General features: G+C 35.4%; 1 protein-coding gene across 2 annotated transcripts in view; it reads left to right on the top strand.

Annotated features, from left to right (window-relative positions):
- LOC150093236 (activating molecule in BECN1-regulated autophagy protein 1-like) overlaps positions 1 to 18,077 on the top strand; it is a 327,434-nt gene that overhangs the window by 133,092 nt on the left and 176,265 nt on the right. For both annotated transcript variants that reach the window (XM_090413653.1, XM_090413652.1), the window contains exon 7: positions 6,962 to 7,084. In XM_090413653.1, coding sequence (XP_090269779.1) covers positions 6,962 to 7,084 — 123 coding nt within the window. The remainder of the gene's footprint in view (positions 1 to 6,961; positions 7,085 to 18,077) is intronic.

Below are 18,077 nucleotides of genomic sequence, written 5' to 3'. Positions count from 1 at the left end.
TGATATTAGACCTAATGCTACTTTCCTTCCTAATGTGATCCAGACAGATGATGAATAACAGTGGAGATAATGTTACACCCTTGTCTCATACCTGATTTAACATCAAACTATTTTCTAGCACCTCATCAGTTCTAACTCCTTGCTTACAACTTAAATAGAAATACACATTGCTCTATATATCTATCTAACTATCTCTCCCTTCCATCTGCTTTAGACGGGTTGAGTCTCCTCCTAATGAGGAGTCATGGCGAAATAATGCAGCCGGCACGCCACTCCTCTACTGCATCCCTATTGGAGATATTCATGACTGTAGTCCGTGTGTGTTCATGGGGTCGGTTTGCCTGCTTTGCAGGATGAAAACCCCCAGATAAACTGGGAAAAAACCCTACTGCCCACACATATTAATTTCAACCAGATAATTCTTCATTTTTCGCATCTTCTTTTTCAGTTGGAAAAGTATTGATTAGGACGTTAAGAAGTCTGTCTGCATCCATGCATACAGTGTGGCCAAACCATCTCAGTTGTTGTTTTCTAATTTTTTCTATTATTGTTTTTTTATACAGTAATTCTTATCTGACTGTGCTGTTTGTTTTCTTTTCTATCCAACTTGTTCTATTTATTTTCCTTAAGCATTTCATTTCAAATGCCAGCAGCTTTTTCTCCTCTCTTTTCTTAACTGTCTAATTTTCTGCTCCATAGATGACTGTTGGTACAATTATTGATTCATATAATTTGATTTTGGCTTGCTTAGATATCTTGTTTGTTTTCCAGATTTTCTGTAATTTTCCCATGGTGGTCCATCCTATTGCTATTCTGTGTTTGATTGTTTGAGTTCATCTATTGTTTCTGTTAGTTTTGATCCAAGATATATGAAGTTGTCTACTTGTTCTATTTGTTCTCCATTTAGGGTGGCTGAGATGATAGTTCTGTTCCTCCCTATTTTCATCACTTTTGTCTTTTGTATATTTATTGTCACGTCATATGTTTTACAGGTTTCGTTTAGCTTGTTGATCAACTTTTCTAGTTCATTTGGGGTTTTTGCAATAAGGACGAGATCATCTGCATATTTGATATTATTTATGTTTAAACCATTGACATTGATTCCACGTTCATTGGCTATTGCCTTTTTTACAACTTCGTCTAGATATATGTTGAATAGGCATGGGGATAATGGGCATCCTTGCATTACTCCTTTTTGAATCTCTATGGATTCTATTGTGAGTGTGTCCTTTTTAATTATTGCATTTGTCTTAGAATAATATTTTATCAGAAACTGTATTATATATTTGTCTATTGCTTTTTCTATTAGAACTTTAAGAAGGATTTCTCTGTTGATGCTATCGAAAGCTTGTTTAAAGTCCACAAAATAACAATATAGTTCTTTATGGTCTTCCCAGCTGAGCTCTGCTAGTTGGTGCAATGTGTAAATCTGTTCTATTGTTGAATAGTTTCCTCAGAAACCAGCTTGATCTATGCCTATCAATTCTTTCTAGGTGTTTTTTAATCTATTTTGTATAATTCTTATGAATATTTTATAGGTGTGGGAGAGTAAATTGATTGGTCTGTAATTTCTGTAATCTCTTTTGTCTCCTTTCTTGTATATTGGGATGATCTTTCCAGTTCTCCAGTCATCTGGGATCTCTCCTGTTTATAGTATTTTATTGAATAGGGTTGTTAAAAATATTCTATTGACGTGCTGCCTCCATATGACCACAGTTCAGTAGGGATAGTATCAATACCTGGTGCTTTAATGTTTTTCATCTGTTTTATTGCGTATCTAACTTCTTGTAAAATTTTTGGGTGGTTGTTATTTTCTTCTATTGTTGGTATTGTAGTTTTGTTTCCTTGGTGAAAGATAGTCTTAAAATGGTTTGACCAGATTTTTCTTATATCTTCAATATTCCCGGTTTCAGTCATCTTGTTGTTTATCATTGTTACTGCTTTTGCTGAGAATTCCTTTGTAATTTCTCTTATAGTGTTATGGAAGACTTTTAGGTTGTTTATTGGTATGCTTCTTGGCATTTCTTAGCTTTTTCTTCTAACCATTTTTCTTTGGCTTTTTTTTGCATAGGTTATCAACTTTATTTTTTAGTGCTCTGTATTTTTCTCTATTCTCTTCATTGTTTTGTTGGTTTACAAGTATCTTGGCCTCTCTTTTCTCTTCTATTGTAGCTACGATTTATTGGGTTATCCACTGTTTGTTTATTTTGGGTTTGGTACCTAGAGTGTCTTTTGCAATTGATAACACTGTTGAATTTTATCTTCACTTTGGCAGTTAATATTTCGTGCCCAGTGTCGAAATCAAAGCTTCTTAATGTTCATACATTATTTACTGATCTTTTCCATTGTTTGTTTATGATGATATAATCTATGCAGTTCTTTATATTACCATCTGGGAATGTCCATGTATATTTATTTTTAAGGCGTTGATAGAACAATGTGTTTGCAATCATTAGATCGTTTGCTTTACAAAAGTGGAATAATTGTTCTCCTCTGTCGTTAAGCTCTCCGTAGCCAAATTTCCCCATCACATCTATTTTTGTCTGCTGTGAATTGTCCTGTTTTAGTGTTAAAATTTCCCATCACTATCATGAGTTCTCTATTTTTGGAATTATCTATTTCTTCCTCTGAACGGTTACTGTCTGGTGCATATATTTGGATTATTTTAATTGTTTGATCTTTTGCTTGAAGCTTGGCTGTGATTATTCTAGGAGACACTGGTTTTATTTCAATTTCTGAGTGTGTAAGTTTCTTCTCAATTAATAATGCAGTCCAGAATAATAGGCAACATAAACAAGTTGCTTTATGAATATAGGGCAAGAATAGAGGTAGCAATTTATCCTTGGTAAATGGTAAAACATATAGAAGTTTTTGAAATAGTTTGAAGATGGTGTACAGACTGAACTTGAAGAATCCACACTATTTGTTCTCATTGTCCTTTAAGGTAGAGCAAGGCAACTCTTGACTTCTAATTGTAGAGAGGTTGGGGGCAATATTTGTCAATAATCTTGAATTTTTAGAATAGAGAACTGGTCATATCCATTGACAGTCATGATTTTTATTTGGTTTATTTCTTCCAACAGAATGGAATCAATTGAACCAATGGAGTGAGGTTGGTGTATAAGAATTTTGATAACACCTCTCTTCTATGGCAGATGATGACAAGAGGAAAGATATATCTGCCAATTGAAGGTTTTTGAATAAACAATAAAATTGGATATTGCCTATTACAATATTCTAAGAGAAATTAGCTCATAAAAATTGAAGGTTTCTTGAAGTATGATGAATAGGGAAACTAATTAAAATAATTCATTACAGGCATAGACCTTCTAACAATAATGCCTTCTAAACGTGTATTATAATTACCTTGATGGACCTGTGATTTCAGTCAGGATTCTTCATGACTGCATGTTGTTAAGAATCCAGCTATTCCTGTCTTGAGCCTTTCTGCTCCATTTTCTTCCAACCCTTCTTGATCATTGGGTCTTCCCACCTTAAGGCTGGTCTTCCAGGTTTCCTTTTGGTATCTCTCGGATACCAATTTGTTACTCTGACTGTCCATCTGTTGTCTCTCATTCTGGCAAGATGTCCTGTCCATCTACTTTTGCTGTTGTAGATTGCTTTTATTACATCTTTGAGCCCAGACTTCTTCCTGATTTCTGTGTGTCTTACATGATCTATTTTATTTATATTGCACATTGAGTTGTTATTAAGCTTTGTTGTTTTAAAGTTGTGTTCCATGTTTCACTGCCATAAGTTAATGCTGGTAGGATGTGACTATTGAAAAGATGGGCTCTTATTTCTATATCTATGTTTTGGTTAGTAATTGTTGATTTTATTTTGTTGAAGGCCATCCAAGCAACTCTTTTTCTCCTTTTTCGTTGGTGTGAGATTCTAGAGTGATTGTATAATCTTTACAATATTCGCTTTCATCCATCTTGTTTTGTCTGGATGTGTTTCCAATGCAGTTTTTTGGCAGCTTTGGTTTATATCATTCAGCATTGATTCTAAAAGTTCGGGGGGGATATTAATACCACATCGTCGGCAAATAATGGAATATTTAACATTTCACCATCAATGTTTATTCCACCTTTCATGTCAGTTTTTTGAATGATGCTGTCCAGAGTAGATGGGAAGAGATTAAGTGATAAGACATAACATTGATGTCTGACGTACTCCTCTATTTAAGTTAATTTTAATCAGGTGATTGAAAAGAATGATATTTGTTGTGCCTTCTTCATAAATGTCTTTTATGAGCTGGATATATGCTATTTCTACTTCTTGTTCTATTAAAGCTTGGAATACTGCATTATGTTCAACAGAGTCAAATGCTTTTTTAAAATCTAAAAAAGAAAATAAAGTGGCATCTGGTATTCTCTGCATCTTTCTGTTAGTTGAGTAATAGTTTGAATGTGGTCTATTGTCAGAAAGCCTTTTTGAAACTGGCCTGTTCTTCGCAGCTATTTTCGTTGATGGAGGTTTGTATTTTGTTTAGAATGGCTCTGGCGAATATTTTATATGTATGTGATAATAGACAGATGAATCTGTAATTACTGATATCTTCTTTATTACTTTTTTTATGCAGAATTATGGTCTTTGATGTTTTCCATTCATTAAGTGCTTTCCTTAATTGTATATATATCAAATAAATCTTTTTGATTTAATAGAGCTTTAAAGAGTACTTGTCCACCCGTTTTTAATTCATCAGATTTTATACCATCAATTACTGGTGATCGGTCAGTTTTCATATGGTGGATAGCCATTTTTACTTCTTCAGGTAGGATAGATGGTATTTCCAAATTTTCATCTAGTATTGGAGCAGTGAACAATTGTTTAGATGAGTAAAGGTTCTCATAGAATGATTTTATTATTTTTTTTTAATTTCACCTCTGTTTGTATGCCTGTTTCCATTGTCTATGAAGGCTGATGGTAGTGTTGCTTTAGACTTATTTCTTTTCAGAGCCTAGCTTCTTCTGCCAGTTTTGTCATTCTATATATGGTATAGTCGTCTTTGATATTCTGCCTCAGTTGTTTACAGATAATTTTATATTCTAAGCAGTCTTTTCCTGTATCTATTGTTCTCGCTGATAAGCATTCCTTGGTCTTAGGAGGAAGATCATAAGAGGCTCTTTCTTTGCAATTCAATAAATGATTATTAAAATTTGTTAAATCTTCATCAATGTCGTTTTTTAATTTCCAATTGGTTTCTTCCACATTTTTTTCTAAATTCTTCTGAATTTATCTGTTTTGAGCGTTTTTTTATGGTTAGACTGTGCCCGTATGCATTCTTAATTTTTTCTATGTTTTTATTATTACTATTCTTTTGCAATTTGTTAGAATGAAATCAATTTCATTTCTTGTCTCTCCATTTGGAGATTGCCAAATCCATCTTTTTTGTTCTCTTTTTAAAAAAAAACTATTCATAATGTAAAGCTTTTCGCTTCAACATCCCTACCAAACTCGTCCCACAGGTAGTGGATGAGGGAAGCCCAAGTGATCCGCTCCGAATAATGAATAAGGAGCTATGGACCGAAGGCACACTTCAGAACCATGGTCAGGAGAAGTGCTGTAGACCACTGTAAAGATGTCAGCAAGTAGAAGAAGAAGAAGAAAAAGGCACCCAGTCCTGCATGACTGTTTTTTCAATCCCACCAATGTGGTGGTGAGGAATCTGCATGAGTTGGGGGTGCTAAGAATCTCACAGAGGAAGATAGAAGGTAGACCACCATCTGGAAATTTGACCCTATTTATTGGTTCTTTCAACACTCGGACTCTGTTTTCAGACTCCCATATTGATCTTGGAGCAATGGCAACCAAATCTTCCTGGGAGCTTCAGATAATGCTACACGGGTTGGAGAAGTTGGCTTCATCATAAATGAAAAGCTAACTAAAAATATTATTTCTTGCACAATCCATTCTGAACAACTAGGAACACTTAATATTAAAAATAGGAGAATCAGTAACAATAAAAATAATAGTAGTCTATGCACCTATTTCAACAGCTGGCAAAGAAAAAATAGAAAAGTTCTATGAACAGCTGCAAGAAACATTACAGAAGAAAACAACACACTATAGTGTGTGTGTGTGTGGGGGGGGGATTTCAAGCAAAGATCGGTAAATGATCTAGTGAAGAAAAATACATTGGACCTTGGGGGAAAGAAATGAATGAGGTGAACTCCTAGCAGAATTTGTGTATTATAATATCAAGAAGTAATTCAGAAAACTACAATAGTTTCCCAATTTTTCTAGAGTACTGATATTTATTGTGTGTCTATAGTGGGAGAGAAAGCAAAACTAAATAAGATAATATGATTTTTTAATTAACTTTTTTATCATCGTTATGGTATTACTTTCAACATCTGTCATCTGCTGAGTTTCTCTGACATTTAATTTTCTCATAAAGAAATTAAGTCCATCTTTGAAATTAAGCTTTCAGGGTTTTTTTTGTGACTTCTGAAACTTTAAATCTTTGTGTTAAGGTCTTGTTTTGTACATTCAGTACATATGTACTGTGTGTGTGTACAGTAAGGAATTTATTTGATTTGTCTTGTGTTTTTTGAAATATTAAATTTCTTTTATGTTTATTTTTTTTCAATGTGTTATGTGACATGAAATTTCACATTTTGTAGCATCAAAGGGGATTTAACATAAATTTTTCCATTATATTAATATTACCTGTTATGGAATCATCATGCACAACATTTATACATAACATAATCTACACATTCTTACCGGAGGCTTCCTATATTGCATATGATCCAAGATACCCTTTTGGTTGCAGTCTATTTTTTTTTAGTCCTCTTGTCTCTTGTATTATGAGATTGATATCTTTGGTGTAGGCAGTAATTTTTCAGGATAACTAGTTTATTATTGTTATCTGTTTAACAAGCTTTTTGCATATTTTTCAGGATGTTATATTTCATCATTCAAAACATTTTGCTGTTCAAAAATATGTTTTCAGTTGTCATATCCACAGGACTCTTCAGCTGGAATATCTCCAATGCAAGAGGAAGCCCTTCTGCAAGCAAGGGAATATGCTGAAGCAGCTACTCGTGCAGCTAACTTTCACAGAAATTCTCAACAGGTATGAAATAATCTTTGATTATGTATAGATTCTTAGTGACTTGCTGAAGAACTTCTTTTCCCAATGAGAATCCCAGCCTGCCCTCAAATCATTTCATCTAGGGCTAAATTCTTAACCTAGGACACTATTTTATGTCACTCTGTTTGTAGGCCACATGTTAAATGATTTTGATTGCCAAATGAATGACAGAATTTTCTAGCATATCTTTTATATTGTATTAGGATTATTCTAGCCCTCTCATGGAATCACAAAAAACACTTCATAGTTGTCTTCATGCTTACAGACTACAGTATCTATTACAGCCTTGCTTGAAATGGAATACTGTCACACTAAATCTCCATTCTGGTAATGCATTCCTCTCACTCACTCAATCTCCATGCAAAAAATGTATTCCTCATGCTTTTACTCACAAGACCTTTATACTATTTCCATGGATAACCTCTTGATCTTGCATCATCTAAAGTAGGCTCTTGTTGCCAGCTGTAAGTCTCAGTCATATTATCTCTACTTTCTGTTTGTTTAGCTCTACAAGTTGTATTCTCTCAGTTTATCCTCATAGCCAACATTCCACATTCCCAACATAATCTTAAACACTAGCCTCTTGGACCTTCTCAGGGGTTTCTTACTTCTGAGATATCTGCACAGTAGGCAAGATATGGCCTGAGTTACTTTTAAATATGAATAAAATGTTCAATAATCCTTAGTGATGTTATTTTATACTTTTTTTTGTGTCTTCCAAACTTCAATTCCCCCCCACATTCACTATTGCTCCCAAGTCTCCCTTGCATTGCCATCCTCCTATAGGGGACATTTAAATCAATATATGGTAACACCTTAACAAAGTAAGTGTTTCACAATACTACTTCATTATTAGAACTTATCAGAGGTAGAAATACCAAAGGAAGAATGTGGATATATTCATACACAGCCTAAAAAGAGATGATCTTCAGTATATTTCTATAAATCTGTATTCAGAAATGACAGTATATGTCAATCTGAAACATTTGTATGAAATTAAAAACAACAGAAAAACTTCACAATAGCCAAAAAATTGCTAAATTATATCATCATCGGATTCCTGATGTACACCCTCAGGATGTGTGCTGAATACTGTAAAAGTACTATACAATTAAGTTTACATTCTTACTAATTTACTGTGAACAATTCTCTTCCATATTTAGTATGTTACTTGTTAGCACTCAGTATTGTCAGACTTCATATTTCTGTCTTCTGGGGCACTTCTGACCACTAAATTCACTTAGATATTGGATTTAATCTTGACTTTTTTTCCTGTCATATCAGCAACAATCACCCTTTTTTTCTAATCCATCCTCTTCCATTTAAGTGTGATTGTACAACCTTAGATAATTTCATGTTCCTTAATAATGTTTACATTTTTAATATGATTCTGCCATTGATGTCATCTAGTCACTCTTCCTAATTTATTCTCGGAACTCTTACATGCGTGGTCTCTAGTCTTCAATCAACTGTTTTATTTCTAACTTGGATCCTGGCTCCATAAGTTAAAATTGACTTGAACACTGTCTTGTATACAGCTGCTTTAGTGTTTTGACTAATTTCTATCTTATTCCATATAAATTTATTCACCCAACTACCCACTATATCAGCTTTGCTTATTGTACAGTCTATTTCCATGTTGAGTTTGTCATTAATAAAATTTGTGCCTTAAAAAGGATAAAAAAATCAGAACTCCCTGGTGGACACAGGAAGTTAAAGAGGCAGTGAAGGAGAAGAAGAAAGCATATCAAAAGTTCCTGTCAAATAAGTCAGCTTGTGCTCTTAGAGAATACAGAGACAAATGCAAGAATGCTAAACACCGTGTAAAACTAGCTAAACAAAAGTCATGGGAGGACTGTGGCAAGAATATAGAAAATAAATATCAAGAAGGTGGCAAAATATTCTGGAGGTTGTTGCAGAAACTTAGGAATGGGGGGAAGAGTTCTGTAAAAGGAGTTAGAGATGATAAAGGTGACATGAAAATGGGAGAAAAAAGATATCCTTGAAGTATGGAGTAATTACTTTGAAAAACTGCTAAATGAAACAAGCAGTGATGACAGCACAGTGGTAAAAAACACTGACCAGGCATGCAGTCAGAAATACATATCCATACTTGAAGTAGAAAAATCCATCAAAGGCTTGAAATGTGGAAAGGCAGCAAGAGTAGATGATATTCGACCAGAAATGCTGAAGTATGGTGGTATAAGAATCTTACAGTGGCTGCACTGCATAGTTCAGAAAGCCTGGACAGAGGGACGAATTCCCGATGATTGGAGTAGAACGCTCATAGTACCCATATATAAAAAGGGAAATAAAACTGAATGCGAGAATTACAGAAGTATTTCACTACTGAGTGTTCCTGGTAAGATATATGCAAGTATACTTGAGAAACGGTTGAGAAGAATTGTGGAAGAAAAACTTGGTGAAGAACAAGCTGGATTCAGGCCAAATAGAGGCTGTCAGGATCAGATCTTCACTTTATGACAAATAGTCGAGAAAGCATGGGAATATAACAGAGATCTGTATTTAAGTTTTGTCGATTTGGAAAAAGCATACGACAAGGTGCCAAGAGAGAAGCTATACAATATGCTACAGTTATATGGTGTGAATGGGGCATTATATCAAGCAATACTTGGTCTTTATTTGAGTTGTAAGTCAGCAGTTAGAATTGAAGGAAGTACAGGAAGATAGTTTAATGTTAAATCTGGTGTGAGACAAGGATGTACATTATCCCCTGTGTTATTCATTATCTATATGGATCTGAGAGCTGGGTCAGAAGTAAAACACTTGACCAAAGACTAGAGACCGCAGATATGAGAGTCCTGAGAAAGATTATAGGCATGAATAGATGGCATCAATGGCAATATCATATTAAAAACGAGGATATTAGGAAAGAACTTGACATTGTCAACATCCAGGAATGCATTAGCAGAGCTAATCTTAGGTGGTATGGTCACTTAAACAGAATGGGCGAAGAAAGATTAGCAAAACAAGTGTTCTCTACCAGGTTGGTAGCAAAACGACCCAGAGGAAGACCAAGATATAGGTGGATTGATACGGTACAAAGTGCCTTAGATGATAGAAATATAAGATCTGATAATGTTGGAGTCTTGATAAGTAACAGACTGATTTGGAAGAAAATTGTAGATAAGAAGTTAGTAATGATGTAAATTTTTCATGTAGTACTATCATATCCTGTACACCCCTTGAGGGTACATGGCAGGAATTTGATGATGATGATGATGCTGATATATCCTATTGCAGAATTCTTATTCAGGTTGTGCAACAGCTCTAGTACTTCTTCCTCATTCACATGAGTTTCCTCATATGATAAAGAAGTAGCAGTGATTTCAATATTGCATATACCACTTTCGTAGCTTTTAGAAAAATGGCTGCTTGTTAGTTGAACAACCACTTCTGCATCAGTCACCTGCATACCATCTGCATTCCATAGAGTTATTCTTTCAAACTCATTCTTTCTTTTACTTGCAGCATAATGATAAATTCTTTTTGAGTTGTCTTTAACTTGCAGAGCCAGTTTCTTTTCATACTCGGACTCAGCTTTCCATACAACACTTGTGACTCTTCTAGCCTGCTGCTTATAATTATCATAAGTGACATCATCCTTATGCACACAATATTCTTTCTACATAATCTTTTTCTTACGAAGCTCATGCTTAATTAGATTACACATCCATTTCACTTCTACTCTATTTATTCTTCAAAATCTAGAAACACATTCTGATATTGCATCATTTAAGTATTTTTTTAAACATTTAAATTCCTTATCTGACCAAAATCTATTCTACAAAATACAATTTGGTCATATAAGTCCAAAATTGACAACCCATCCTTGCTAGACGGAAAAGGTTAACCAAACAGGTATTTGATGCTAGGTTGGCAAGAAAAAATCTAGTTTGAAGATCAATCGATGTAATCAGAAGTGTCTTAGTCAACTGAAATAAGAGCTGATATATAATAAGTACTGGAGTGCAAACAAGTAAAAGACAATTGTTGATGAGTAGTTTATAATGATGTAAACTTAATCAAGCAGGCCTATCATAATATTCCGTATTCATCCCTTGAGGTACATAGCAGGAATTTGATGAGGACAACAGAGCTATACAGCAGGGCAAAAATGGTTAATAAACCAGTCAGTGAAGAGATCCATTGTTTCCTAAGTCCTTCTGTTGAATTTTCATATTAAGGGTAAATTAGATTTATCCTTAATATGGGAATTAAGGTACTGGTTTCATTTTTATTTCTCCTGACACATTTCCATTCATCAGCAAAGTCAAGAAGTTTTTGGTTACTTTAAATCCTGAAACTCTTTTCTCATCTGGAGGTAAAAATTTCACTTCCCAAAATGTATAGCTGTTGTCAGCACTTGCAGTTTCACCCAAGCTGCAGATGCTATGAATCCTTGCATTTAAATCTCTCAAGCCATCCATGGGAAGCCACAAATGTCACACTGATTTTTTTCATCTTTCTGCACCTCTTTTCGGTATTTATATAGGCTTAATGCTCTGTGTTGTTTTGTCAACTGTATGATAAGCATGTGGCATACTCTCCCATGTAATCCACTTAACATTTTCTCTGTAAATCTAATTTGCATGTGTCAGTTTCATTGTAGTACATATCAAAATTTGCACAGAAACATTAACATTTCTGATTGATTTTAAAATTATTTTTGACATGTTTGTGTTGGGCAGGTACCAATTGTTCTGTGCTGTTCTTGACCATGGGGTGGGACACAAGAATTTGTCATACTTCTTGTTTGCATAATCGTAGTGTGTGTGTTTCTGTCAAAACAAAAACTGATAGAAAAAGCATGTAATAAATTTAGTTTAATCCTTTATTCAAGTGTGAGCAAACAAAGTTTGCGCCTGAAAATATCTTCAGGACTGAGGTAAGGTAGTACAACGGCAGGCAACTCGCAGCAAAGGTGGATCAAGCTCTCAACTCCTTGTCTCAGTATCTCCCATAATGCATAGTACATCTTGCAGAAATGTATACTGCTATGCATTAAGGGGGGGGGGGGCACTACCCATACCGGTTTCGACCTTTATTGAGGTCTCGTCAGTGGGAGCCAGGCCCAGAGTGGAGATACTAAGGCAGAAGCAATAGGAGAGGTCATCCTTACCTATAGGAGTTGCCAAAAAGTATGCCACCTTATTATTAAATTACTCTGGATTTAGAGAAAGATGTTGAAAGTTTATTTTTCACTTGGTTAGACTGTAATAAATTTAGTTTAATCCTTTATCCAAGTGTGAGCAAACAAAGTTTGTGCCTGAAAATATCTTCAGGACTGAGGTAAGGTAGTACAACACCAGGCAACTCGCAGCAAAGGTGAATCAAGCTCTCAACTTCTTGTCTCAGTATCTCCCATAATGCACAGCACATCTCCTTGCAGACATGTATACTGCTATGCATGCTAGAGAAAGCATGTTTGTTTCACAATGTATTACAAACCTATATCAAGAGGAAATCCTGCTTGAGCATTGCAAAGTTTGTCACTTATGGAAAACAAATACAGTGTACTGCCAATCTATGGATAGGATTTGTGGTTAGTGAAAGGTCATTTATGTATAGGCAGAAATGTGTGTGTGTTATAGACATATAGAACCCTGGAATACTCTAGCATTGGTAGAGAAATTTAAGGAGAAGAATCCATTCTCAACAGCTTGTAGCAAATGATGAACAGAGAAGAAATTGGCAATCCAGTTACAAAAGATAGAACATTAGATGGTAGTTTGGTAAGTGGACCCCCCACCCCCATGCCATACCTGATTAAATGTTAAGAAAGACCACTAATTTTACACTTTCAGATACAAGCCTTTCTGTGACTTAGAAGGACATTTGATTAAACAAAGTAAACACAGTTGTAGTTTCAAACAAGTTACACATTAATTAATTAATTAATGGTCTTTCAGATGGTGAAGAAGTGTGCTGTTGATAATTTTCTCTGTTAGAAGATGACTGAAGTGAACACAGTGGAACGGTAGTTTGATGAATGACTATGTAGTTATCATAATGACTATGTAGGATAGTTGTTAATTCTGGAGCATATCTTAAATGCAAATGAGAGAGGGGTGCCATCAGAAATAGAAGAATTGTTACCAACATATTCAGGGTTCTTCAGATTTCTTTCTGATAAACCAGAAGAATCATGCAGTGAGATGTACTTTGTATAGTGACAGCCTGTCTGCCCTGGTCATCTTTGCAGGAGGTAAAAGGGAAAAATGACACCAGAAAGTCAGAATTAACTTTGAATGATGTTACAATAGTATCTGCATGTGAGAGAAAGAAAAAATAGCTGCAGTGTTCATTGACAGAAATAACATGCATTTCCCTTGACAAGGCACAGAGGGCTCAGATGCCATTCAAGCAAGTTTCTGTATTTGACCCTTTCTAAGTTGAAGTTGGATTTGTTGATGGATTTTTTGTGAGTTGCAGTGTAGGCCGAATGTACAGTTGAGTTTTTACTTCAAAATTACTTATGATATACTAAACTTCATTCTCTGATTTCCTTGTCGAACTTGCTGGAGAATCAAGGCTCAAGGAGTAAGCATTGTTTTAAATGGAATGTGGAATATATACCAATCTTCATTTCGGTTATATTTATTTTGGTTATTCAGTCAGAGCAGGTGTTTGGATCAGGTAGGAGTGGAAACAGTAATCAGACTATGGAAAGTAAAAATTACTGAGGTCTTTCCATTTGGTTCCATTGTGCCAAACAAGACGAGATTGAGAATAACTTGAAGGAAGTTCTGCATAAAGGAAATATCGACAGTATTGCACTCTGGGTTACAAAGGGGAACTGAAATCTACAGTATATTTGAAAGGAGAGATAGTTAAGAAAAGGTTGGGATGTTGTGAGGATTACCTTGTAATTCTGATTTGTAGTATTTATTTTCAGCAGTAATGTAGCAAAAATTGCCTGTCTGCATTTCTTCCTGCTTAATCAGTGATCCAGCCATTTAAGTTATGGATATTGAAGCCTGAAGAAAGAAAGAAAACTTCATTGTTTGGGTATTTAGATTTGTAAATATCAAGTTTCAAAGGTAAATAATCAGAGGATTAGAGTGATTGTCAAAATTTGGAGAGTTATAAAGATAAACAGCAAATGTTTGCAGCAAAATGTGACAAGGAAAGCTTTGAGTTAAAATAAATTAGAAAGAAGAGATTCTAGCATGGTTTCAATATGATCCTCGAGGTTTGATAAATGTACTATCCTTGATGGAATGAATCATATACAGTATGCTACAGATACTGAGTTCCATCAGCAACTGTCTGCCTCAGCAGAATAACATTGGATTTAGATGTTTTTGAGTAGTGATATATGTAATTTGTTGGTATTCAGACTACACATTGAAGTTGGATGTGGAATCTGTTTTCTGCATGGAAGTTAAAGTTGTATATGTTTTTTCATTTTATTTTTGATGTATGATTTTTTCATGTTCTGCATGTTTTTATGATATTCATTCATGATTCATCTGGGAGTTTTTCTGATCTGCAGCATTACTATATTTTTTATGCCCTTCATTGGAAGAAGAAGAAGAGTTGTGGCACTTAATTGTTATTTATGTGCATTATTCTTGTGTGTGTGTTATATGTACCACTCCTTACCTTAGATATACTATACCTGAGGCAAGGAGTGGTAATTAGGTCGGAGTTAGATAGATGAGGAATATCATTAAGTATGAGCTTCCAAAAAGGAGAATGCTATGGAGGGTATATAAGGAGAAAGGTGACCAAAAACTCATGAACAATATGAGGGTCAAGCAAGAAGGGTGGCCAGTATGGTAAGGAAGGCAAAATCAGGTTACAAGAAGAAACTAGCAGAGCAGGCCAAGGGAAATCTAAAAGAGTTCTTACACTATGTGACAAGCAAGAGGGAGAATTGTCATGGAAGAATAATCTTAATGAGTGCTGATTGTCACAAGGTGACAGAAGTAGATGAAAAAAAAAAAAGTTGCGTTACTGGTTGAGTGATCACCTTACAAGGGCATATCATACAAATGAGGTTAATGCTGTGAAAACAGAGTTTGATGAATTGGAGGTTCTTGGGATATTGCAGAATCTCAATATAAATACAGCTGTGGAATTTGATGGGATATCAGTTCACATTTTGATGGAATGTGCAAGGGAACTGGCAATGCACGTAACCAATTATAGGGCATTCATTACGTGGATTGGGGGAGGGGGCTGCCAGACAGATATCATTAACTGGTATATGGAGGAGCAGAATCCAGGCAAAAGCTGGTAACTAGTGGAGTGCTGTCAGGTTCAGTGCTAGGATCACAACTGTTTAATTTGTACATAAATGATATAGGAAATAACCTGAAAGGAAATATTCAGTTGTTTGCTGATGCAATCAAGGTGATGTGGAGAACTTGCAGAATGATTTAAATAGTCTGTCAGTATGGGCAAAAGATAATGGGTTCAGTTTAATGTGGAGAAATGTTAAGTTTTGCATTTTGGGATAAATAGATTACAAGCTGTGTACCACACTGATGGAACTGTACTATAGGAAAGAGATGAAGCTAGGGATTTAGGGATGGTGGCAGACAGAGAGTTGAAGTTTAGAGGACATATTACTATTATTACTATTATTACGGGCAACTCCAGGGAGTCAATAGACTCATCGAGGGAGGCCCCAAATCATATTCATCACAACTATTTGACATTCATACAGTATCTATCATACCTCGCCTTAAACTCATTCACTGTCACAGCATCCACCACAGACTCAGGGAGCGCATTCCACTCATTCACTACTCTAAAAGTAAAGAACCCAGCTCTAACACCTTTACTAACCACACTTTTGCCCAGTTTCCATGGATGTCCCCTAGTCCTCCCACAACCAGCCCTGTTCTCAAAAATATCTTCTGAATTAATTTTATAGAAACCCTTCAGTAATTTGAATGTCTCAATCATATCTCCCCTCCTCCGCCTATCAACCAATTTTTGCAACCCCCAAATCCTCAACCTGTTCTCATACGGTTCATTCCACAGACCTGCTATCATCTTGGTCACTCGCCTCTGGATCCTCTCCACCTCCTCCCCATCAAGAAGAAACCTAGGTGACCAAATCTGAGCACAGTAGTCTAGATGGGGTCTTATCAAGGCTCGATACAGAGGAACAAGACATATTGCTAAGGAAGCTCATAAGAGTACTTGGCTATTGAAGAACACATTAACAAGTAGAGATAAGGAAGTTATTATTTCTCTTTATAAGGCCTTGATATGTCCACATCTGGATTTTTGTGCTCGGTTCTGGTCTCCTGGGTTTCTTGGAGATGAGGAAGTGATGGAGAGTATTTAGAGGCGAACAGCCAAGATTAGTGGTCTGTGGAAATGTTCCCTCTGAGGATAAATTGAGGGTGTGTGGGACTGCAGAAGTTGGTTCAAAGGCAAAATAAAGAGGGGATATGATAGAAACATTTAACTTGCTTAAAGGGTTTTATAGGATTGATGCAGGAGAAATGTTTCAGCACTTGCTAGAGGGGGTTGGTTTATTGGTGCAAGAACGACAAAGGGTACAGCAATACATAAATAGTCAAAGACAAACTAGTAAACAATATGCATGTGCAAAAACCAAGACAAGCAATGCAGTATATACATATAAATAACTAGCAGGGGCAGAACAAGAGGTCATCCCTGGAAGTTGAGTAAAAGTGTGGTTAGTTAAGGTGTGAGGACTAGATTTTTCACTTGGAAAGTTGTGAATGAAGAATAGGTTGCTAAAGTCGGTTGTTAGCACTTTGCCTATTAATGGGTTCAGGTCTCCCAGAAATTTGCTAACACACATACACATTATATAAATGTGTATGTGTGTTAGCAAAATTCTTGCAAACCAGCATGAAAAATTGGAAAACAATGTTGGTTCTGAATAGAGAAGAAATTGGGGAGATAAAAATAAAAAAGGGGTATTTTTAAAGGAGACTCATTATCTCCTTTACTGTTTATATTATCATTGATCCCCTTAACTAGAATTTTAAATAAAACTGCCCATGGTTACCAAACTGTGCAAAAAAGTGCAAAGATATGTTGCCTTTTATACATGGATGATCTGAAACTGTAGGCAAAATCAGAGAATGAACTTAGATCATTGCTTACTACTGTGCACATATTCAATCAAGATATATCAGTGGATTTTGGCTTAGACAAATGTGCAATTGTTGGAATAACAAGAGGAAATTTTGAAGATCTGAACAAAATCGAACTGCTCACTGGTGAAAAAAATCAAGGCAATAAAATTTGAAGATAGCTATAGATATTTGGGAATTTTAGAAGCATCAGAAATTCTGCACAGTAAGATCAAAGAAAAAACTAGAGCAGAATACATAAAATTCCTTAAGTCAATGCTTAACACTGGAAATTTGATAAAAGCAATTAACACCTGGGCCATACCTGTTTCGAGATTTTCAGCAGGCATTGTTGAATGGACCTAGCTAGAGTTGGAGGATTTAGACCAAAAAACTCAAAAATTAATGACAATGTCTTCAATCCTCGCAACACTTGATAGGCTCTACCTATCATGCAAAAAGGAAGCAGAGGATTACTACAAGTAAAGCAAATTGTTTAAGAAGACAACGAAATCTGAATGATTATCTGCAGCAAACAACGGAAAATTTCTAATTGAGGTAAGGAAGAGGGTTTATTTAAACCCTCTTCCTTACCTGGAGACAAAATTGGAGTACAAGACCAACCAAGTAAAAGTGAGAACTGAAAGATGGGAAAATAAGGCATTGCATGAAAAGTACCTTCACAGCATGGAGCACAGTGGTGACAGCAACTTGACCTGGCAATGGTTGAGAAATGGATCACTAAAGAAAGAAACAGAATTGGCAATATTTGTAGCACAAGAACAGGCCATTAAAACCAACGTTATGAAGGCAAAATTACCAAAAACTCAAGAAGACAGTTAAATGCAGATTGTGCAAAGAGAAGGAAGGAACGGTAGACCACA

Source organism: Typopeltis vanoorti, chromosome 24 (genome assembly GCF_054136105.1).
Source record: "Typopeltis vanoorti isolate ZY-2024b chromosome 24, IOZ_Tvanoo_1.0, whole genome shotgun sequence".
Lineage (NCBI taxonomy): Eukaryota > Metazoa > Arthropoda > Arachnida > Uropygi > Thelyphonidae > Typopeltis > Typopeltis vanoorti.
This window is presented reverse-complemented; position numbering and strand designations above follow the sequence as displayed.